Source organism: Mytilus trossulus, chromosome 2, assembly GCF_036588685.1.
Source record: "Mytilus trossulus isolate FHL-02 chromosome 2, PNRI_Mtr1.1.1.hap1, whole genome shotgun sequence".
Lineage (NCBI taxonomy): Eukaryota > Metazoa > Mollusca > Bivalvia > Mytilida > Mytilidae > Mytilus > Mytilus trossulus.
This window is the reverse complement of record NC_086374.1, coordinates 55,189,200-55,213,664: the sequence shown is the minus strand read 5'-3', so window position 1 is coordinate 55,213,664 and position 24,465 is coordinate 55,189,200. Positions and strand designations below refer to the sequence as shown.

The 24,465-nt window shown below is 31.1% G+C and overlaps 3 protein-coding genes across 5 annotated transcripts in view; 1 reads left to right on the top strand and 2 right to left on the bottom strand.

Moving 5' to 3' along the window:
* Positions 1-614: 614 nt before the first annotated feature.
* On the top strand, positions 615-17,803 carry LOC134707605 (abl interactor 2-like). Of its 3 annotated transcripts, XM_063567534.1 has the most exons (9): positions 615-775; positions 7,579-7,746; positions 8,656-8,844; positions 10,446-10,719; positions 10,975-11,097; positions 11,740-11,763; positions 13,993-14,058; positions 15,046-15,222; positions 15,784-17,803. In XM_063567534.1, exons 1-9 carry the CDS (start codon positions 659-661, stop codon positions 15,945-15,947), a joined length of 1,302 nt encoding a protein of 433 aa, XP_063423604.1. In that variant the 5' UTR covers positions 615-658; the 3' UTR covers positions 15,948-17,803. The 3 variants fall into 3 exon arrangements, with proteins under 3 accessions (XP_063423604.1, XP_063423605.1, XP_063423607.1); XM_063567535.1 differs by lacking the exon at positions 11,740-11,763; XM_063567537.1 differs by lacking the exons at positions 11,740-11,763; positions 13,993-14,058.
* On the bottom strand, positions 1,560-5,066 carry LOC134705246 (uncharacterized). Its single transcript, XM_063564009.1, has 4 exons — positions 4,578-5,066; positions 4,111-4,249; positions 3,470-3,634; positions 1,560-2,833 (listed from the first exon to the last, which is right to left on the bottom strand). The coding sequence occupies exons 1-4, from the start codon at positions 4,661-4,663 to the stop codon at positions 2,312-2,314; spliced, it is 912 nt and encodes a 303-aa protein (XP_063420079.1). The 5' UTR covers positions 4,664-5,066; the 3' UTR covers positions 1,560-2,311.
* A 293-nt stretch (positions 17,804-18,096) lies between the features above and the next one.
* LOC134707604 (alkyldihydroxyacetonephosphate synthase, peroxisomal-like) overlaps positions 18,097-24,465 on the bottom strand; it is a 34,953-nt gene continuing 28,584 nt past the window's right edge. The window contains exons 16-19 of the mRNA XM_063567533.1: positions 23,296-23,385; positions 22,332-22,431; positions 20,911-20,968; positions 18,097-18,809 (exon numbers count right to left, since the gene is read on the bottom strand). Of these exons, the coding sequence (XP_063423603.1) occupies positions 18,664-18,809; positions 20,911-20,968; positions 22,332-22,431; positions 23,296-23,385 (394 nt within the window). The 3' untranslated portion in view covers positions 18,097-18,663. The remainder of the gene's footprint in view (positions 18,810-20,910; positions 20,969-22,331; positions 22,432-23,295; positions 23,386-24,465) is intronic.

Here is a 24,465-nt window from a genome sequence, read left to right as displayed (position 1 = left end):
CACTACTTTTTAAACGATCAACCCAATTAAAAGAGGGGCGAAAGATAACAGAGGGACAGACACACTCATAGATTGAAACTAAACTGGCAACGCTATTGCTAAAAAATACAAAAGACAAACCGACAAATATTAGTACACAACATAGAATACTAAAAACATCAAATTTGATTCTAGTACAGATTATCATACTTTTTCAGTGTTGTTTAAAGTTTGACTGGTTTACACACACCATGACATATAATATATATATTATTAATTTAAAGATATGTTTAATATTTCCTATCCAAGTTTCCTGGTTAGATTTGTTCACAGAATAGGATAATATTAGAAGGTTCAATTTATTTCATATAAACATGATAAAGATGAACTTCCAATTATATTTGATCATATTCATAATCAAATTAATATAAACATAAAAAAGTGTAGGAAATGAACCCTGAGTCTCTAGATGCCATATTTGATTTTTTTTTAATTCTTCCTCCAAGTAAAAATTTACACAGCTTAACTTATGTCCCTTTTAAATGTCATCAAGACTCACAGGGGCGAATTTTAAGGGACGAATGTATGTTATTGATACGCGCCGGTAATAATATGTTGGCGCACGCCGATGTTTACCGAATCAAGTTAACCTTTAAATAATAAACAGGAAGTAGTAGAAATGGCAGAAGTAACGCAGCTTCTTGACCAAGAAATTCCAGAAGGTCGCCAACATCTACAAGAAAGTTATATCAATCTTGATAAAGTTGCACAGTATTGTAGGGACAATTATCTAAAGGTAGTCCTTTATTTCTGCAAAAACGCCAGTTGCCTAATTGAAGTAATTAATTAAGCCAGCGAACCCTCTTCCTATAAATTATTTCTAACTGAAACTGTCACACTGTCTATGTCAATGACCCGTACACAATAATCTTTATTGGTATGAATACGCTGGCTTTAAAATCCTATGGATACAACAATTTGAGGGAGTCCTGTCAATTATTTGACAGGGCGTGCGAGCCGATTTGAAGTCCTCGACGCTTGATGTGCCTCCTACAGTGTCCTCAAGCGGATTCCACAAAATCACTGTCTTAACAAAGAATGAGTTTGAATGTTGTGGTGTTATGCTTGGTGGAATGTCAAATCACTTAAAGTGATTTGCTTTTCAACAATAAATGTTGCGTGATATTCTTCGAAATATCTTGGCAGCAATGCTTCTCTGGACGAATTACAGTTAACTCGTACCACCGTAAACTCGTACCAACGTTAACTCGTACCACAAAAAAACAACTCGTACCAATGTAAACTCGTACCACTGCTAACTCGTACCAACTTATTTAAATGTATTTGTTTGGTGTTTAAATTATGAATATATACTGTTATTTATCTCTATACCCATATAAAATGTATATAATTTTGAAAGTACAATGACCAATGTTCCATGTGTATTAGATGTAGACAATACCTTGGCAGATTTGATTTGTTGTCTCCCTTGAATACACCCTTTTTAAAACTTTTACTGATAACCATTGGAATTAATTTTTAATCATTCCAAATCAGTTACATTAAATAGATTTGGGTACTTTTCTTCTGTTTCCCAAAGGAATTTTATTCACTAAAAGAATTAATTTTGTGTGTTTTAAAAGTTGTAAATTGTTTATGACCAACATGTTAAAAGTATGATTCTTTTTATATATAGTCACGATACATTGGAAAGTAAATAATCAATTGGTTGCTGTGTCAGTGTGACTTTAGAGCTACTATTATAAAGCCATGGTGCTTATGTTCTTGTTCATATATAGTCTTATATTAGTCTTATAAGAATATGAATGTTGGTTAAATTGATATATTATATGTTTGTAATGATTGTCATGTTTGTCCTGGTAACAATCCAATATTTGGATTTTACACCAATAAAATGATTTGATTTGATTTGATTTGATCTATGGTTTTAATGGTATTGTGAATAGCCAGTATACGTAATGGTAGTGATAGCAGAACCTTCTTTAATTTATCTCTACTTATGAGTTATGAGATTGACTGTCCATCTGTATTGTGAATAATGGAATTGTGAATGGTCAATGGTAGTACTGGCAGAATAACAAAGGATATATATTTTAATTTTTATTTGTTCACATCTATAACATCTTATTACATTTAAGACTTCACATGGTATTACATTAATACAATAATGTTTTCAAAGATAACTGGCACTATTGTTACATAATAACTGGCACTATTGTTACATAATAATTGGCACTATTGTTACATATAGAAAAATAAACATTCAAGAAGCACTAATGGTCGCACTAATAGTTCATGTTCAATTATCAATTTACTGGTCGGTGTTTTCTGGTGTTGGTACAGGGCCATTCAAACGCATGGTCTGTTTCAGAAGTTCTGCTGTTGTGATGGAGTGGGTGGTGTTCTGTTCCCACAAAGCGAATACCTTTCCCTGGACTGCTCGAACCTTCTTTCGTTGACACCTTTTAAGCTTGCCCTCACTGATAAGTTTCACCTGCATTGGGACCTTAGTGGTTTCGGTATGGAGTAGTTCTAGTAGTTCATAAAAAGGTTTGTTGCACTCTACTGCCTTGTCGTTAATACGTCTATGCCACCCTTCTACATCGTTGTTGGTTCTTACTGGTCTCATGAAGATACTCCACGATGGTACGAGCCAAACGGTTGATGACAGCCAAGTGTTCTTAACGTATTCGGCAAGCTCTTTGGTTCTGGCGGATTTTGCTTTGGTGGCAATGTCTTCAAAGGTAGAAGGGATGTGTTCTGCTGGTAGAAATGGTAAGGCCATGAGATTCTTGACAAACTTATACACCGTGTCCTTCTGGTAGTAGGCTGTCTGAAATAAAATGAGATGTTATGAATAATGATATATCAATAAATAATATATATTGAGAACTAAGAAAACTATCAAAAATAGTATAGAAATTGTTTATTGAAGACGTTGACGTTGAGAATATATATATATATTTGCCTGATAATAATTTATGTCAACATTATTGTAACAATTATAAAATCATTGTAATAAATTACTTTGCTCTCCATGGACTCCTAAGTTGGAATAAGTATATCTGTATATTTATTTTGCAATCATGTTCTTGTTTCTCATTATCAATTTTACTGAATCTACGTATACAATATTGTTCATATTTATTACATCAAATGGTAATCATTGTTGAAAGCCGTATGTTGAAGATGTTGGTACAACTTACTCAGTCTACTTATCTATATACATGTTAAAAAAACATACCCTTTGGGTTCTTGTTTGAATTCTTTTACATTGTCTTATACTATGTAGTTAGGATTTGCTAATTGTTGAAGCCGTACAGGGACCTATAGTTGCTAATGTCTTTGTCATTTTGGTCTCTTGTGAACAGTTGTCTCATTGGCAATCATACCACATCTTTATTTTTATATTTAAAAACAAAAAGGGATGTGAATTTTGTCATAAAGCATAAAACTATTATAATCTTACCGTCACTTTGATTTTTGTAGCTGTCAGGGTACCAGGTACAGCTGTGTGGTTGTGCTGTATGGAAGGAGGAATGAAGACACCGTCTTTCTCATGTACTATAACACCACAGTGTGTAGTCTTGTTCCTGACAGAACACCACCAGGTTCTAGCACCATTCTTCTCTCTCTAAAAATAACAGTTAATAATTTATTAAACATTTATAATATTATATATAGTGGACAAAATAAACTGTGTTCTGTTCATTTACATATAATATAATGTATTTACGAAATATTAACATAATAGTTAATCCAATTATCTAATTATCTAATTATCAATATTTAAGGATAATTCAAAATACAAATGTCATCTCATTTAATCCAATTATCAGATTATAGTAATTAAATAATTCAATTAAAAGATCAAAGTATAATTAAATTTTGTATATTAATTCTTTAAACATAAAATAAAACATGTAATAGACATCAAAATTAAATAGTTAAAAAAAAGGGTTTTAAATGAATTTCAAAGCATATACAATAAATAAATTTGATGTCCCTTTCTTAATGTTATTCAAATATTCTGGTTTTTGTCTCTTTGACACATTCCCCATTTTCATTGTTAATTTTATTTTATACTCAAAATAAATATAAATTCATTACCTTCAATGTGTATGAAAATCCAATGTTGTCTACCAGTTTGGGCTTCCCTCGCTGTGTTGCATTGTCAATGACAGTGTATGTGACTGGGCCAGCTGGAACATCTTCATCATCGTCGTAAACTGAGTCATCTGCAATGTTGCTGTAAAAAAAAAAATCAATAAAATTACATGCTGTATATTTAAAAAAAATGATATAAACTGAACATGGTATACAAATTAATAAATAATTATCTTATCTTACAAGTTATAAATATATGAACATAATAAGTCTCTTTTTTAATAATCTGGAACAAATTTAATGTAGGTTTGGCGTATAAAATTATAATCCTGGTACTTTTGAGTCATTAAGCAATCATACCACATCTTATATCTAACAAATTATTAAACAATATCAAACTTAGGTAGGACGCATAATAAAGCAAACACTAATCATTCTTCAAGCCAATATAAATGATAAAATTAACTTACTCTTCTTCAACGTCAGAAGGAATATCAAAAGGCAGCTCTACGTTGAATGAAGCATGGATACTGTCATCTTCATCATCTGCTTGCATAGTATATAACAACAATAAAAATGTAATAATATGATTAAACAAGTTGATTAGTTAATAATCAACCAATAATCACACAATCAAAAGAATGTATTAATTTGATCATACAATCAAAGGAATATCATATATTAATTAGCAGGGTATTAAGGTAATGAAGAAATTATATTAGTGTCTTAATTAAAAAAAAACGTCTTTTTTTAAGGGAGTTCGCTTCTCAGTTTCAAAGTAATTAACTTTTCAAAACACTAGTTTATATAGGTAGAGGATTAATAAAGAAATCCAAAGAGCAAAAAAATTATAAAGGTCACCGTGCTTGTTTTCGAGATATTAGCAATTGAAATTTTGGCGGGAAAATATTCTCTCTTGACTTTTCATAGCTTTATCATTGACAAGAAGAAGTTCTCAAAAACTCTTTAAAAAGTAATTAAAATTTTATAAGACTTTTACAAATTTATGGCTTATCATTATACGTGTAAAAGATTTAATAAAAGAAAAATGGGGGTCACTGGGCAAATTTTTTCAAGGCATTTAAATGGATAAAACCAGAGGATTCCGAAAATCTGACAAAATATCTAAATCATGACAAGCCAGCTTCCCAAAACATTCATATTTTTTAATTTATTTTTAATGGTACGACTTCCCAGTGGTACGACTTTACGTTGGTACGAGTTAACTTTTTTGGTACGAGTTAACATGGTACGAGTTTCCGTTGGTACGAGTTAACTTGCTTCCCTCTGGACATGCTCTTTTGAGGAATTTGTCCAGTTGGGCAAGCATTTTGGAAACACATATGTACACGTCCTCTCTTGACTTGTACAAAATGTAATCTCTGATGATAAATCTTGCCACTTGACTTTGTATCATTTGAAACTGGTTTATGTTTGTTACTGTGTATGGGGTCCCATACTATGACTCCATATTCCAGACAAGCAAGATGTACAATATCTATCAAAGGTACCTGGATTATAATTTAGTAAGCCATAGTGAGACACGCGTTTCGTCTACTTAAGTATAAAAAAGAAGATGTGGTATGATTGCCAAAGATACAACTATCCACAAAATACCAAAATGACACAAACATTAACAACTTTAGGTCACCATATGGCCTTCAACAATGAGCAAAGCTCATACCGCATAGTCAGCTATAAAAGGCCCCGATAAGACAATGTAAAACAAACTAATAGCCTTATTTATGTAAAAAAATGAACGAAAAACAAATATGTAACACATAAACAAATGACAACCACTGAACTAAAATGTATAGGCTCCTGATTTGGGACAGGCACATACATAAATAATGTGGTGGGGTTAAACATGTTAGCGGAATCCCAACCCTCCCCTAACCTGGGACAGTGGTATAACAGTACAACATAAGAATGAACTATAAAAATCAGTTAAAAAAGGCTGAACTCATCAGATAGACTCATCAGTGAAGCTCATATCAAAATATTTATAAAGCCAGACAAGTACAAAGTTGAAGAGCATTGAGGATCCATAATTCCAAAAAGTTGTGCCAAATATTGCTAAGGTAATCTATGCCATGTATGCCTGGGATAAGAAGTTTTTCGAAAAATACAAAGTTTTGTAACAGAAATTTATTAAAATGACCACATTATTGATATTCATGTCAACACCGAAGTGTTGACTACTGGGCTGGTGATACCCTCGGGGACGAAACGTCCACCAGCAGTGGCATCGACCCAGTGGTGTAAACAATGTAAGCTGTTTTTTTGCAATCTTGTCAGCAGTATTTGAAGATTCTTCTTAGATAGCCTAGTTTTGAATTTGCTTTCTTTGCCACTTTTGATATGTGGGTGGTCCATTTTAGGTCCTTCGAAATTTGTAGGCCTACATTGTAGGTCATGTAGGTATGGGTTACATGTATGCTGTAGTATGTGTCCATTTAAACTAGAATATATGACTCTTGTTTCTGATGCTTAGGATGTAGCATTATTTGGCATTGAACTACATTCCGCAGTTATCTGCCCATACTTAAAGGTTTTTGAGGTCTTCTTGAAGTACATGTATGTCGTGGTCTTTCTGAGATTTCACTGTTCTGTCAAGAAGGCAGACAGGCAGTCATCAGCAAAAAGTCTGACTGAAGATTTGACAGCGTCATTAATAATCATATGGCAAAGGGAATCACTGAAGCAGGACAGGAGCAGGCCCCCTCTTAGGCAGTCAGTGCGCTCCCACTAATGAAAATTTCTAGATCTGCCACTGAGCTTCTTTAACCATAATATCTCGATTTCCTCAACATGTACAAGAAATTTATCAATATCAATGTAGATTTAATGACAAAAATGTATGTTTATCAAGTTTATACAGCATTGTAGTGACGTACAGCAAAATTTATATTCACATTTTGATCCATTAATGCTGCTTAAAAATTTAGTTTAAAATCATGTTACCAACTAATCAACATTCATGCACACATACAAAATGTATGTTTAGATATCAGCTTACTGCAATGATGGACGCAAAAATAGATCTTTCCATAGAGAATTTTATAATGAATTCACCACTGAGTGAACAATGGTGAACAGGTAAGAAAGAAAGATATGCAGATGGCAGAGTAAGCACCTTGGTCTACCTTTATTCAAAGGAAAAAAAATGTAATAAAGTTACTTTTACATCTATTCTAAATCAATATAAAGTCTTCTTAATCATGTTAATTCATAATTCTCAGGCCCCCTCCTTTATGTCCTCTAATTCATAGTTCTTGTCCCCCCTTTACAAACAATGTTGTTAAACCCTGTATATTTGAAAAAGCTTAAATAATATGATATGGAATTAATTTTGTTGTGATTAAACATGTTAAAATAATTAGCATGATTAGAGAAAAAAACGAAAAAAAAAACACATTTTGAATTGAAAAAACTAAATCTGACTAATTATTGATTTTTTGTTTGTTTTAGTCACCAGACAAGAAAGCAGCATTAGAAGAAACCAAGAATTACACCACACATTCTCTAGCCAGTGTTGCCTACCAGATAAATAGTTTAGCTACAAACTTTTTAAAGTTATTAGATCTACAGCAAAATGTTGTCTCTGAGATGGAGTCCAGTGTGAACTACTTATCACAGGTATGTATTTCTTGTTGTGGAATTTAGCATTCGCTGCTAATTGACAAGGGTAGGGACGAGATTGAGATGTTACAGCATAAGTTCCATGAAAGGAGAACTCAGACAAGCTTTTTAAAGAATTTTATTTTACCATTTGACCTTTGAAGTAACAAAAATACTGTAAATTCATTTATTTATGAATTATTCTACAATCTGCGCAAATGTATTTTAGATTAATTCAAATTTAGCAATATTATGATGTGAACAAATATTGCTATCAAAATTTAACATGAAAGTTTTTATTTTTACATTTATATATCTTATCTTATATGTATACTTGCCTTGATATATCCTTGTTGTGCTAATGCGGCGTAAAGCAACCAACAAGCAATCAATCATGTATATATCTTGTTGCACTTTTGCAATAAATAAAACATCACAAAAAATTCTGAATCCTTTAAATTTTAAAATTATGTTACTTCAATTGACATGATTGATACATAATTAGATACATGTAGTATGATGTAGATATTCTTTGGAAATTAAGAAATGTAAGTTATGATGTTTAATTGTTACTTTCACAGCATGATAAACATGTTTGACATGACACATTGGGAGTAACTGTTCCCATGCTTCGTTGAACATGTACCCTCTATATGATTTTGACAATTTTAAGATTAAGTATCATAATCAACCCTAAGTACATGTCTGATGAAGTAGCTTCATTAATAGGAATCAGTTTCAGAAAACTTTACTTGTCAGCAAAATGTAGAATTTAATGTAAATGTAGGAAAGAAGAATTTGACCTTACCTGATTTTCACATTTGGTTTTTCCACAGTTTTGGGGGTACATATATCCGTTGATGATGCTACACAGTGTTAAAATCTACGGCTCCAAATTAAACGAAATTCCTCTTTTTTTCCCTGCAGACAGTAAATATACACAAAGAAAAAGTTGCTAGGAGAGAAATTGGTGTTCTTACTACTAACAAAAGTTCTACGAGACCCTTGGGTGTTAAAAATGGAATCATTTTTCCGGAACAAGCAGAGAAACCAACAAAATATCAACGGAAAGCAATTGACTTTTCCGTGTATGATGAAATAGGTCATGGAGTCAAGGTAAGCTCATAATGATATAGGCACCCTATTACATATTATGTGTCTCATAAGTCAACTGTTTGGCTTGGCATTGATTAAATTTTACAGTTCTTCTATAAAAGCATGCAAAACAAAACTTTAATCGACTTGCTTGCTATTTTTGCTTGGATATTTGCATACAATAGGTAGGCAGAGTTTCAATATATACTTGGATTTGATCAGACAATAAAACAAGTTATGTTTAATGTCCAACAAATTCCAGTATATAATACACATACTATCTACCTGTTGTTTACAAACATCCAAACAAACATAACAAGCAAGTTGATCAATGGTTTGCATTGTAAGCTTTTATAGAAGGACTGTAGATATATTACTGAAATTTATTTGTTTATAATACTGTATCATTCAATGTGCGACATTCAAAATAAAATATGTCTTACTATTATGTTTTTTTTTCTATCTCTTTTTGGAGAAGAATTATGTATTGAAATTTTATAGGTCTGCAAAGAAGGATAAAGTAGAATATAGCTTTCCAGACTTCAAAAGTCAGGAAAAACATCAATTCTTAGTAATAATAAATCCAATTTTGTATTTCAAGAAAATGGTTGTCATGTCACAAATATTCATATTGATTGGAACATTTCCTCTTTATTAAAAGATGATAGTTCAAGTGAGAACTGAATTTGAAGATAATGGCCTCCATTAATCATATTTCCCAAGGCTATTAACTTTTATTCAGATTATATTTGAGTTATGGTGTATGTGGGCAAAATGTTGTCATTGATTTACATGAAATTTATGAATGAATATTTTGTAATTTCAAGTCTACATTTTGATCACTAAAAAACAAGGATATGATACTCAGGGATACTACTATCATAAAACCCTATACTGCACAACATTGACAATTAAACAGATAAAAAGATGGATTACCATCAAGGAAGCCTATAAATGCATGTGTGATCACCCATTCAGAAACTCTTACAATACCAACTGGTCCACTTAAATATCTCTATTGTCTTGTTAGTCTTACACTCAAGTCACAGTAATTTAGAAAAAAATAAATGGTGAGGAAGTAATTTTTGCAGGTTAGGGATTTCTGTACATGTTATAACAATGATTTAAATTACATTATATTAAAGGGATGATGGAGGTATTTATAGAACTTTCTTACTTTTAACTTTTGTAATTAGATAGATAGACCAAAACAAATACATGAATTTATGGTGAAAATAGAAATAAATGTAATTCTTTTACCTCAATCATGTTGTCAATATAATTTTTACTCCATAAGAATTCAATGACATAACAGGTACATATATGCATTTTATTGGAATAGACCAGATTTTTATCCTGTATGAAACAAATATATGCCGATTTCTTGGGATTTACCATGTCTTGCCTTCCCTAGTACATGGTGTCTGCCAATGGCAGTGATGTTTATGTCTAGAGATTCATTGTATTGGAAATATTTCAAGTATTACTTGGTCAGTGTTGACTGGGTGTCAGATTTTACCTTGACCTCAACATATAATGAAATCTAATGCTGTTTTTTTTTACTATTTGATAAGCTTAAAGCTGCTTTGTTTAAGTACATGTATTCTGTAATCTCTTTATAGACTGGAGGTGTGCCTAGACAGCAGCCAAGTCGTACTCCATCAGTGAGTAGTACACATCAGCATCAGGCTCCTCCCCCTCCTTCAGCACGGCCACCTACTCCACCCCAGACAGCTGCTCCTCCTGTAAAGGGTCCACCTCAAGGTCATTACAGGACACCTGCACCACCAGTGGCGCCACCTTCAATACCAATGGCTGGTGGTCCAGGACCTTTTAACAGTGTTGTTGCTAGCAATTATTCCATGGGACAGATTACAGCCTTACCTGGACAGCATAGTAAGTCAAATATACTTAGTAAAACTATGTTTCCACATTTCAACCAAGAAAAGGTTTGTTTAAAAATTATACAGTGTTATAGGGGGAATGGGAAATTAATTTTGAAATAAAACAATTTTTGCAAAAAAAATGAACTGGATGTTAGCATAAGGCAGCTTAACTGCCTAAAAACCCCAAAATGTAATGAATTTTATAATGTACATTAAGTTTGATTCTGTTTGTTTACCATTTTACAAACACAAGTTTTATTAATAGCACAACACCAAGAGGGACAGAGAAGAGCAAGTGCCACAAGATATAGTCAACAGGGACCACCTCCTGTAGGCATGGCACATCCTCAGACCAGACCTTCTCAAGTTATATCACAAACTTCTATTGGTAAGTCATTTTACAGATCAAATATTGATGCTTTCAAAGGCACTGAGTTTTTATACATGCAATACTTTTAATTAGTGGAAAAGAGAGCTTTATTATTTGTAACTTAAATATTGTATGTATAAAAAAAGCTTTAAGAATCAACTGTGAGTCTTTTGCAGCTTTTAGCTTAACTACCGTTGGCTGTGAAAAGTGTGATTGACACACAACATGCATAAGAATGAATTAAAGCCTTTTTAAAAGGAGATGTGAGGTAAAGATATTTTTTTTCAGATAAAATTGCTGATGTGGCTGGTATTATTAAATTGAATTTGTAAAGGTTGCTGAAAAAATGGTTTTAATACAATTCAAGGTAAAAGGAAGAGGGGTTACAAGAGATTAAGCTTAGATTACAGGAATCAAATATTCTTGACAACATATTAAGCTAAGATTACAGGAAAGGGAAGTAAACATTCCAACATATTACCATCAGCTCAAATTACAGGAAGCAAACATTATTTACAAAATATTATGCTAGAAGTACAGGAAGAAAACAGTCTTTCCACATATGAAGCTCAAATTACAGGAAGGAAACCGTCTATAACTAAAAAAATACTAAATTTTTTTGACTAGATGATATGTAAATGTAACAGTTTTGTATTGTAGGATCGAGGCGTAGACATGCAAGAGGTAGACCCTCTAAATATCTACATATTCTTCAACTAAAAGTTTCATTAAAAATTTTTAAATAAAAGAATAACACAGCTACTATCAAAAAATATTTCAGACATGATACTTTTTAAGCATGTTTTGTACATTTTGTTTTGCATGTTTGTTTTGTTTGTGTCTCAGTTTCATTTTACTTTCTTTGGTATGGTTATACATGTACTGTAAATTTTTTGTTCATGTTTTGTTTTAAGACAAAATTTCTAGAAATCCACATTGCCTTATATAATGATATGGCACCTTACTGGGTTTATCTGTTCTACAAAGGGCTGTTCTATTTTTGGGAATAGGGACTTTGATTATTAAAAATAAAAGGATGTTTAATTTTTAACACCAATTCTTTGTAGTTTTAAAAAATAATATAGTGGATGGCATGGGTTATTATAAAATGCCCTACCATTCTTAATTCTGGAGCAGCCCAAGGTAATATATTTATGGTTCACACATGTTTGAATTATCTTTTGTCTAAAATTAGCTTGATATGAACAATAGACATTGCCTAAAAAGTGAGCTCAGCAGTTGTTGCAATCTAAAATATTACTCTCACTATGTCAAACTCTTTATAACAACAGAAAATATACAAATCAACTGAAAGTAAAGGCATAATCAAATAGGGTTTATATAAAGAGCTACAACACATCAGATTGCAGAGAAATTTGCTAAACTTGGCTTTTGAGAAAAGATTTGAGCATTTAACCAAACATACATTGACATATGTCTGTTGTCAATGCAGTTTGCCTAAATATTAAAAAAAATGGCATTTGTCTGTCAGAATCTCCATATGTTATGAGAACATTTTATGTAAATGTATAAATCTATAATAGATGACTTTACCAAACAAATCAAATATATATGTAACTATTTTTATTTTTATTACATTCATATCAACAATGCTACAATTCAATCTTGTTGCAAATCAAAGTTTTGGTTACAAATCAAATGGATTAAAATGAACTACCGTAAACTTAAAAGGGACTTTAATATAAAAAAACAACAACAGAAAAACCAACAAAATCCACTCATGCATGAATAATTTAGTACATTAACATTTTTTCTAAAGTCTATAAAATTTCAGGCTATATACAGTTACTTGTAATACTTATTCCTTATTCTCTTTATTTCAAATTTCATTAATACTTGTAGGTAGGTTTACATTGACACATGCTTGGAAATTTTGATTTTTTACTGATGTTTTCGTACAGTAGTTCATTTATTAACAGTTGCAAAGCCAATCAAATCAAATATGTTATTATAGTCTCACCTCTCTGCATTATTTTTTTTTTTTAAATTAGAACAATAATAGCTATATATAAAGCAAATAATAATGTCTATAATTAAGTCTTAATTTCAGTCAAAAGTAACTTTTTGAAATTTAAAATGCTAGATCTAATGTTTATTTTTATAATAATGCATACTGCTACATGTGTTTATTCAATCACTGTTGTTGCTTTGCTTTCAGATGCTGGTCTTTATTATTATGTATAAAAAAGATTACTCTGTTTTGAACATACTTGTAGTTGACATTTCTTTGGGTTTAGACAAAATAAGTGTACAGTATTTCATTTCAAGGAATTTCTATCTGCCATTATATTTTATGAGAGGTTCTAAGACTTTTAATAATTAAAGAAAATTTCCCTCAAAATTCTGAAACTTTAAATAAAACAAATCACCACAAAATGTGTTAATAAAATCAATGTGTACCTTAGCTTTGTTTTAAAGATAGGAAAACATTAAATAGTAATATTTATGGTAATATTTTAAATAGTAATTAAAAGCCCAAGTATAAATAACGAAATAGATTTAAAACCTCAGATGGTAAATCACTGGCATTTACTGCTATTAAAAATGGAAATAAAGGAAATAAATGCACATATAAATAAATTAAATTGAAAAGATATATCACTTTCAAAATAAGTGGAAGTTTTGTATTCTAATCAATATTTTGAACTGGATTTTCTCAGTAAAAATTGGTTAACGATTTGAAGATGTATTTACGACATTTACCATTCAGGAGTTAAGGTCCTTGCAAAAATTGAAAAAAACCAAGACACAAATAAATGCAAAAATCTGTTTTGCTGTCACTCTGACAGCCTCTTGTTGTGTTTGTATGTAGGGTAGAATGTATATGTTGCATTAATTGAATGGCTTTATTATCGGTAGTAATGCATGAATGTTTTGATGTTGTATTTTCAGATGCTTTACCACCACCGCCATCTCCAGGGATAGCTGGTAACACCAGGACCAGCGATATTTTGGAAGGTGTGCATGTGATTTTAATGTTTGTTTACATCTTTGGGTGAAGTTTAAGTTAAATTTTCATTTCAGTATTACTCATTTTAGTTTACCTGGTGACAAGTGATCTCATTAGCCCACATGGCAATATCTTCTTGCATTTGTTATAAAGCTGACTTGATGCTCCTGTATGTGAGCTGCGTCTGATAGAAATAGATCTCCTGCACATATAATATACTTGTACATGTACAAGACTTTGATTGATTTTGGAAAATTCCAATACCAATTGATAAAAAGCAAGAATTTGGTCTGTTTTGTAAGGTTTTTGTAACAACTCAATTTAAAAAAAAATACAGACTTTGCAAAATGTTTTAACCTGCAAAAGACTAACAGATGTTTTGATATTGATTTGCATTAGGTCGACTTCTATCAAATATGATATTTTCAAAATGGATGACGCTGTCAAAAAAATCTCATTTCCAATCTATTCATATAATTCATACACTGCATAAATGAATACTTCTAGATAAACATGTATATGCTTGACTTGTTGTTGTTGGTTAGATAAAAGGACCCCAAAATGAATTTTTACGTAAATTGTAATGTTACATTACTGTTTGTCAAGATAGAATCGGTATGACTTTATTTGTACAAACAAATTAAACAAAAAATTACTCTACATCAGCTATTTGTACAAGAGTTGACTAAATGCAGAATAAATTGCTCTTATTTTAAAATTTAAAAAAGCATAAGGGATACTGGCCATGGTCAATATAAATCAACGGTTTTAAAACTTGATACAATGTATTGTCTTTGGTGGCAACTTTACATAAAAAATTTCCAATGTAGCCCCTTAAAAAAATGCATTTATGTATTTTGTACTGAACTTTTAATTAAGTCTGACATCAAAAATTGTAACTGAAAGTTGTAGGGTAAATGACTCTTTTCCTGAAAGAGTTGAAGGTTTCTACAACACATGTTATAAAGAATGCAACAAATGATTGTATATTGCAGCTTCTCCACCACTGCCTCCTCCTCCATCAACGGACCCAAATTTTGACTATCCAGCAGCGCCACCTCCACCCCCACAGTTTACAGATGTTGATGACCCACCTGAGGATCCATATGCACCAACTGGACCCCTTAATTTGCTGACACAAGATTGGGTGCCTAACCAGTATTTAGAGAAAGGTATACATATAACAGTACTATTCAATGACTAGAGGTTTTAATTGACACATGTGAAGTACAATAACTATTCCAGCTTCCCTGTGGATTTTTAAAATTGAGTTTTAGCCATCAAATAACAAACATCAATAAATAAATCAATCCAAATCAATCGTGTTTGACAGACAACAAGGTTCAACAACAACTACTGAATTACAGGCTCTGAAACTTATAATTGGTCAATATTCTCTGTCTGTAAGTGCTGGCCAGATAATTAATGAGATGAGGTACACAAATATTTGACTTTTATTGATTTTGCAGTTGTGGCCTTACTATTTGATATTTCTGTACACATACAATGATACATTTGTACTAATTCCTTGTTTACCCTCTTCTGTAACAATTGAAGTTGAGGCTATGGGTATTCTTGGTCTGCTGCAAGATGTAGACAATTAAGTGTGTCACAGAAAACATACCAACTATCAAGGAATTCCTATAAAATATGTTCCTGGAATATTGGGAAACAAAACAGAATACCTTAATAATTTCATTCAATTAAAAAAACATCTTTCTATTTCATTACAGTTATCGCTATTTATGACTATGATGCTGACAAGGCAGATGAACTCTCCTTCAGTGAGAACTCAGTGGTCTATGTTTTAAAGAAGAACGATGATGGATGGTACGAGGGTGTATGTAATGGCGTTACAGGACTTTTTCCAGGAAACTATGTTGAACCTTGCATGTGAAAAGTGTCTGTGAAGATTATTTAGTTCCTTGAACCAAAAGTATGAACAAATGAAGATCATTAAAAAGTACTTACTAGACACAATATACATGGATTTAAAAATACTTTATTGAAAATTTCATGAATTGACTGATTTGAAACAGTATGTTTTATATTTTTGTGTGGTGTAACTTTAAGGCATATCTTAACAGTTTTACAGCTAGAGGAAGGGTCTGGGTGGAGTTTAAACAAGAGAATAATGGCCCTTTAAAAAATAAAGAATGACAGAAAAATAGGTCAAAAACTAAAGAATAGAGAAAAATTGGGGTGCTTAAATATAACAGATAGTGAATAATGGGTAGAATTTATAAAGAATAGAGAAATATGGCTTACAAAATTACAGAATACAAATTAAATGACCCCCCATCCAACCCCTTGCAAATGCTGTTAAAGCATTCTATAGTTCAGGCCTTGTCTTTTAGAGTACACAAAACATAGTGCAGTGAGATACACATTATTTAAATCTTAGTCATGCCAATGTCACCCATTTGTTTATATTATGTACTCAGATATTCAAGTAACAAAATGATGTGTACTTAAAACTGACTTCTATATATTGTTGATTCATATAGTTTCAGGGTACCAATTTTAATGGATTGAATATTTTTTTCCTGTGGAAATTTAATTTTGTGATAAAAAAATAATTCAGCATACAAGCTTATAGTAGACTTGTATTTTGCTATAAATCCTTAGATGTTTTCTAAAAAAAATATGAAAAAAGTTGTACAGTTGAATAGTAATGAGTGACTTTTTCTGAGTAAACCATTTATAAAAGTAGAATATTTGTACATGTACAACTGAATTGACACTTATGTTATTGAATGATTATGCTGATAATGATTTTCTTCTGTATAAATTACCAAACTCAGAATCTCAGTAGTTTAATAATTATGACATGTTGAAACATCACCAATACAATATTCAACCTTGTCTGTAGAAGTTGAAAAATATCCAAATGTATGTATTTCATGTATTCCTATAGTCACAGTTGACCTTACAAAGATAATGCATATATGTTTCTCTAATTTCTGTGCTATTTTCACATTTCCTGACCGATGTGAGAACAAATATTTCTCCTCACTAGTGAAAAATCTGTTCCCGGCACATGATTGGTTGAAATTTAATTATGACGTTAAATTTTCTTGTTTTTTCTAAATTTTCTTATTGTGATGTCATGAAAAAGGCGACCATGCCTGATGACGTCACATCAAATGTACACAATTTTCCTCTAATCTTTGAAAAGGAAGGATAAAAGTCATAAGAGAAACAGATTCCACCTCTGTAACTCTAATATTACAATATTTCTCCACTCTCAACAGTTATATTTTAATTATTTAAAAAGCTCGGCAAGCCTCACGCTTTAAATATTAAAATTTAACTGTCTTGAGTTGATAAATATCGTAATACACTTGTTGTAGTTGTGGAATCTATACTTATCTTCCTATTAAAACTCATTATCAACCAGTTAAAATGATATAGAATCATAGGAAGTCTCTTGATATGTCTTGTATATACATGATTATATATAACTTTCAATATATAATTGTCTAGGTGCTGAGATTAGAATGTAATTAACATAGATTTTCCTTGCATCTAAGTACAAAACATAAATCTCATAGCCTTTTCTTTCCCCTGTAACTTCCAGGCTTGTAATATTAGTTCTACTGTCAAATAGGTAAAATTAAACAAATGAAACACATTTTATGTTTGGATTTATATTTATTTTTGTAGATCTACATATTATGAATTACATGATATAAATATTAATTATACTGTATTATTATATTACCATTTAGTGCAATACTGATTAATAAAAATAATTTGTAATTTTGTTCATTTATTATGAATGTTTAAAGTTTGTAAAAGTCTAATGCTGTTTTCAGATTCTCAAGTGGTAATAATTCTTTCTGAAGGGATTTAAGGTGGTACCAAACACATTGACCAAAATAAATTTTGACTCTCTTTTAATATTCATAAAATTTTGATACTTTGACAAAAATATAATTGTTTCAAAAAACTTTATCTGAACATTTCATTAGATAGTTTGACAATCACCAAATTTGATAATTGAGAAGTTTTATATTTTCTTAACAATTGATGAAAATAAAATGTTCAGCAGAGTTCTCTCCCTGTTGTGTTATGTACCACTTTAAGGAGGTAAGAGGTTCTAGATGTTACCCTCTAATAAAATGACACACAGACAGAATAGATAGATTATCTATTAGATGTGTACTATATTTTGCTTTGTTCTCACAACCAACAAATAAATTTGCTTATAATATAAGACATAATATTATAAATAGGGGAGATAATAACATAAAAATTTTGACCAAAAGAATTGCAAAAAATTACAGCTATGACAATTGAAATCTGTCTGTGTATTTCAAAATATTTTCCTATACTGTAGAACAAGAAAAGGTTGAGAAATTTGAGTCAAAACATTACTTTCTTCATTAGAGTGCACAAATATGACATCATATTAATTCAAATGCATCAGAGCTTATGGAATTTGTTTTGTCACAGAATTTAAGGGTCAGTATGGACCCTTCTCAAATCTACTCTGTTTGCTTTTATCTAGCGTAAGCGATTATGAATGACATGATATCATGGTTCAATATGTATAAATAGAATTATGAAGAATGATATCACAGATAGTTTTTAATTAAATAGCCCAGTGTCTATAGTTTAGAAGAAAGATCTCCAATCATTAAGTTATCATTTCCAAATATGTTCTCTGGGTCGATGTAGTTCTTTATAGCTTTCATTGTTCCTACTCCAACTTCACCAACTGTCTGTTTTAAGAACTGTTTTCTTATCTTTCCAACTGAAAAACAAGATGATTAGGTATTAATACAAAAAATGTTAATCAATGACTGATATATAAGCAGATTGATTTTGAACTTGTGCAGCCATTTTGATCTGAACTGATTTCAAAAGCCTGAATCATTATAAATAAGTCATGATCAGAAACTTTGTATTTTGGAAATATCCACAGTAATAAACTGATATTTGAGCAGAAATGTTCACAAGAAGGCTGTAATAATGTATAAAATATATAGCTGATGTGGAAAGAAACTTGAATGTGTTCTTTTTGATCTTTTTACCCAGCTGCAGTAAAACCTGTATAAACCGGCCAGCTACGGGACTACGAAAAGAGCCGGTTTGGACAGTGAGTTGGTTTATTCAGGTTTCCTTTTTTACCAGAAGTTAATCACTTGTGACGTCCAACATTTTGCATGTAAAAGTTCTCTCTGATTGTAAATTATATCTGATAAATTAAAATACTTTCACTTCGTTTTTCATTGTTTGCATTTGCATCATAATGCTCACGTTGTTTGGATTGTAAGACGAGAGTTTCGATTTACTTCCATGATCAATAATTTGAAATGTTGGAATGACCGATTAAACAGCCAGAATATTATCAGACATTATTTCATCACTTTCGATACGTTGTCGTACAGTGTACAATATCCATTGATTGTTGTCATCCGTGTGTTTATCATTATCAAGGTCATTTGTTTAGGGGTTCACAACAAAGAACCTAGGATTTCCAAAAAATCACGATGTGAATTTCCTACTCAGCGATTTTAATTTGTTTATCCAAGTTAAAAAGTAAGTTCAATCCGAGATATATTCGGTGTGTCTTTTCTTTTATTTGACACGTTTATAATGTTTTAATAAATAATACAGCTCACCACTGTACGATTGTAGGTTCACAGTTTGACACCTGACTAATTGATTATCAAATATGTTTTGATTGCATATCGATCATTGAAATTATTTAGACAAACTGGTTTTGACAGGTAATAATTAATGTAATGAAGAGTATTGGGACTTCATAATAAGACCGGAATTCGGAATACACAGGGTCCGGTTTACAAAGGGTATTTTAACAAAGACTTTGAATGGAAAAATATAGGACTTTCATTTTCGGCCGGAATAGACAGGAAACCGGTTTATTCAGGGTCCGGTTTAATCAGGTTAGACTGTATATACTAAAACTAACTCAATTTTCACAGAAGTTAAGTGTAGCAATTTTTCTCAGTACTTTTGTGCATATGAGTCGAAAAATTCCTGTTTATAAAAAAGAAGGTGTGGTATGATTGCCACTTAAACAACTCTTCACAAGACCAAAATGACATAGAAATAAAAAAAAATATAGGTCACTATACGGCCTTCAACAGTGAGAAAAAACCCATTTTGACTGCAAAATACTGAAAGATATCAAACAAGCCTTCTACAACGTAAAATTTATACTCAGATGTAAAATTTTGCATCAATTTCAATCTAATAGATTCTGGTATTCAAATAAACAGCTGCGCCATAGGCACATGATAGGCCTGTCGTCTTATGTGGAAGTTTTATGCAATAATCATAAATATTTTCTGAGAAAGTTTTAAGCAATAACCATATATTGTTTTTGAGATACAGCGCGACATGTAAAAAAATACCTCCCCCTTTTTTACAAAATACTCAATAACTCAAAAAGGAATTTTGAATCATCACCAAAAAGTATGCAGATCTTAAGATTAATATAACTAAGAAGTGTGTAAAGTTTTAGGCAATAATAAAAAATCGCTTTTGATATACAGTGTGACATGTGAAACAACCCCCCCTGTTTTAGTTACAAAGTGCCTTAACTCAAAATGTTTTAATCTTATTTTCACCAAAAAGTATACAGATCATTTGACCATCATAAGAAACAACTATAAGTTTCATGAAATTTGGATAAGTCGTTTTCAAGATATGGTGCAACATGTTTACATCGGACACCTGTATAACATAATACGCCCTGTCAAAATTTTGACAGGTATAAAAATATTATTGAACTTTTTAAAACTAGCAGCCATATTGAATTATTGATCAACCAAAATTTTTCCATAATTCTGTTGATATATATAATTTGACTGTAGTAGTACACCTACTTCCATGGTGATGTGAAACACTTCCTCCATTTGCTAAGATCTCTTCTCTCGCTAAATTCTGTAAAAAAAATAAAGTTTGTATAACTGAGAAATCTACATGTATTAAAACATCATAGCCCCAACCTTAGAAGTACAGAACATAACTACAACTACCTGAGTTATATGTAAGACTATATATGTTAATATTGAAAAGTATGTGTTTTATCGTATTTTCAGCTGTATTATACCAAAATATATATCAACTTAGCCACATAAGGGTGATAACTCAAATAAAATTAAAGAACCTATGTGAGCACACTCACATACCCCACATCTTCATATTGGCACTGGAGAAACAAAATCTCACTTCGCAAGTATTTTTGGGGAATTTAAATTCCAAGTGAGAGGAGTCAACAGTATAGTGAGACAAATAAGTTCAAAGGGGCGTAACTCCTAGAAAAAAAATTGAATCGCAATTTCCCGTCGATATGCACAACTACATAGTATGTCCTTATTATCTGAAAAGGTTTCGTGAAATTCTGTTGTGTGGTTTGAGAGGAGTTGCAATGACAAACTGTTGCAGTAGTACATTAAAGTAAAATAAGTTGAAAGAGGCGTAACTCCAAGAAAAAAAATCGAATCACAATTTCCCGTCGATATGCACAACTACATAGTATGTCCTTATTATCTGAAAAGGTTTCGTGAAATTCTGTTGTGTGGTTTGAGAGGAATTGCGATGACAAACTGTTGCAGTAGTACATTAAAGTAAAATAAGTTCAAAGAGGCGTAACTCCAAGAAAAAAAATTGAATCGCAATTTCCCGTCATTATGCACAACTACATAGTATGTCCTTATTATCAGAAAAGGGTTCGTTAAATTCTGTTGTGTGGTTCGAGAGGAGTTGCAATGACAAGAAACAGGACTGACGGAATGACAGACAGACGGGTCAAAAACATTATACCCTCGACAACCCGTTGCGTGGGGTATAATAACTTTTATAATATATAATAGCAGGTGTTTGGACGAGTGGTGAACCCATTTTATTTTCTTATCTGTAAGCATATTATAAGAGACATTTTCTCATAATTTATCTTTTAATTCTATGGTGTAGTTTTCTTTTAATTATACTTCTAGAATTTAGTTTTCCATGCATAATCTATATGAAATCAGACAATTTTGCACAATCTGTAACGTCAAAAACCTGTCGAGTAAGCATTTTTGTAGTTAATGCAGTATACAGTTTCTAATTATCTATTATATTTTTCAATATATAGGCAAAAATTGCATTAAAGGCAAAAAGGAATCAGCCAATGTGTTCAATGAAAATGGCATTGAATGTTTTTGCTCTTAACGATTATTTCGTCCGAGTCGTGACCAATTGTACAAGTCATGTGACTAATTGTACAAGAAAATCAAAGCCAACTACACATAATATTACGTACCTCTATTGCTTCATATACTTGAACAGGATTAGAAATGCCTCTATAATTAAAGCCGAAATAAAAGTAAACACAAGCACCTGCATCATATGTCTGTGTTACTCTAAAAATAGAAAACAATATATCATTTCAATATAAATCTTTCCTAATCAAGCTTGAACAAAGAAAAAAAAGCCAAAAGAATACATTTATTCAACAGACATGGTTCCCCACTTGCAATATGTAAAAAAATGGCAATTAAAAATCTTATTTTTCAAAAGGATTGATAAATTATTAATAAATGTGTGCCTGCTATGATACTAAAATGTTAGATGTAACATTGCCCTCTGAACAGTAAAACAAGTTTCAAACTTTTTTTTAATTATTCATAATTAAAGTTGTCTCTACATTATATTAAACTACCTTTATTTTCAAACCAAAACCTTCATTATTATTATTCAACAATTAAAACAGCATAAAAACATGCATATTCTTACAAAAACCTTCTAGTGTTCAAAATAACAATATTCAGGCCATGCAGTCATAAAACTTTTGAGCATGAGTTTTGTACTCAGACTCGACCAAAATACTGTATTAGGTGTTTCCGTCAAAAATTTTGTACTCCGAGTACTGAGTAAAGTTTTATGACAGAGAGCCCAGATTTTCTTATTCTTACCTGCATGTTATATATGGGGGAAACAGAATACCATGTTCTTTACATTCTCTATATAGTCTATCCTTTACCTATTCTTAACTGCATGTTATATATGGTAGAAACTGAATACCATGTTCTTTACATTCTCTATATAGTCTATCCTTTACCTATTCTTAACTGCATGTTATATATGGTAGAAACTGAATACCATGTTCTTTACATTCTCTATATAGTCTATCCTTTACCTATTCTTACCTGCATGTTATATATGGTAGAAACTGAATACCATGTTCTTTACATTCTCTATATAGTCTATCCTTTACCTATTCTTACCTGCATGTTATATATGGTGGAAACTGAATACCATGTTCTTTACATTCCCTATATAATCTATCCTTTACATTATTGCACAAGTCTAAACATCTGTAAAATGTATTGTACATGGGAATAAATGATGTGTCATTGTGTGTGGCATATCAGTCAGGGTTGGTCCTTAAACAAGTGATTTCAAAATCATTTTTTTGAGTGATTGTGGCTGTGAAATATTTAAAATTTTTGCACAGACTTTTCAAAATCACTGAGACAAGTAATTTGAGAAGTTAAAATTTAATCAAACCAATAAGTGTTTATAACATTTTTTGGATATTTTTCCCACAAGCTTGATTTTTTTATTGGTAAAAAGACCAGAGTTCCATTGAAAAAAAAACTATGTTCATGCAGAAATTGTCAGTTGCTTGATTACAGTTTTTAGTTTATTTGAATATGCAAAAACTGGAATAATTTGTAGATCAGCACATATCCTTAAAATAAATCATTATAATTCTAAAGAAAACAAATCAGGTCACCTAATATTGTTGACCGTTGTCTGATAATAAGAGATGTTAATGAATATTTGATTACAGAACAATTCCCAATGATACTTTTAAAAGCTTTAGCACACTAAATTACTGCCCAAGCCCACTGATGAAGTTCATATGATATCCATAGATAAAGGGATAATTGATTTATGTAGGAAAATCATAGAAAAGTGTGTGAAAATATGGAAAATCAATAAAATTAGCGTTTAAACATCAAAGAAAACACCAAAATCACTTAAATAGGTGATAACTGAATATAAAAAAATCACTGAAATAGTTGATAATGAAATCACTTGTTTAAGTAGCACCCCTGACTGCATATATGTTACAAAACAACACATTAAAATCAAAAGAGGAGGTCAACAAATGGAGGTCTTGTTTTCTTTGGTTTTATTCCCATGTTTCATATTTTAGAAAATATTATATCAGAATCACACATCAAACCCAAAATTTGCCCATATTTCAGTCTCAATAATTGCTGTGAACTTGACTTGACTTAAGTTATAGATCCAAAATTTTTGGTTCAACAGATTTTTAAGGAAAAAATTTGCTGTTTTGATGATACTTCATTTAACGATTTTCAAATTTACTTCTTTTAATGCAAAATAAATCATCATCCAACATGAAAGAAATTCTCATTTTACAT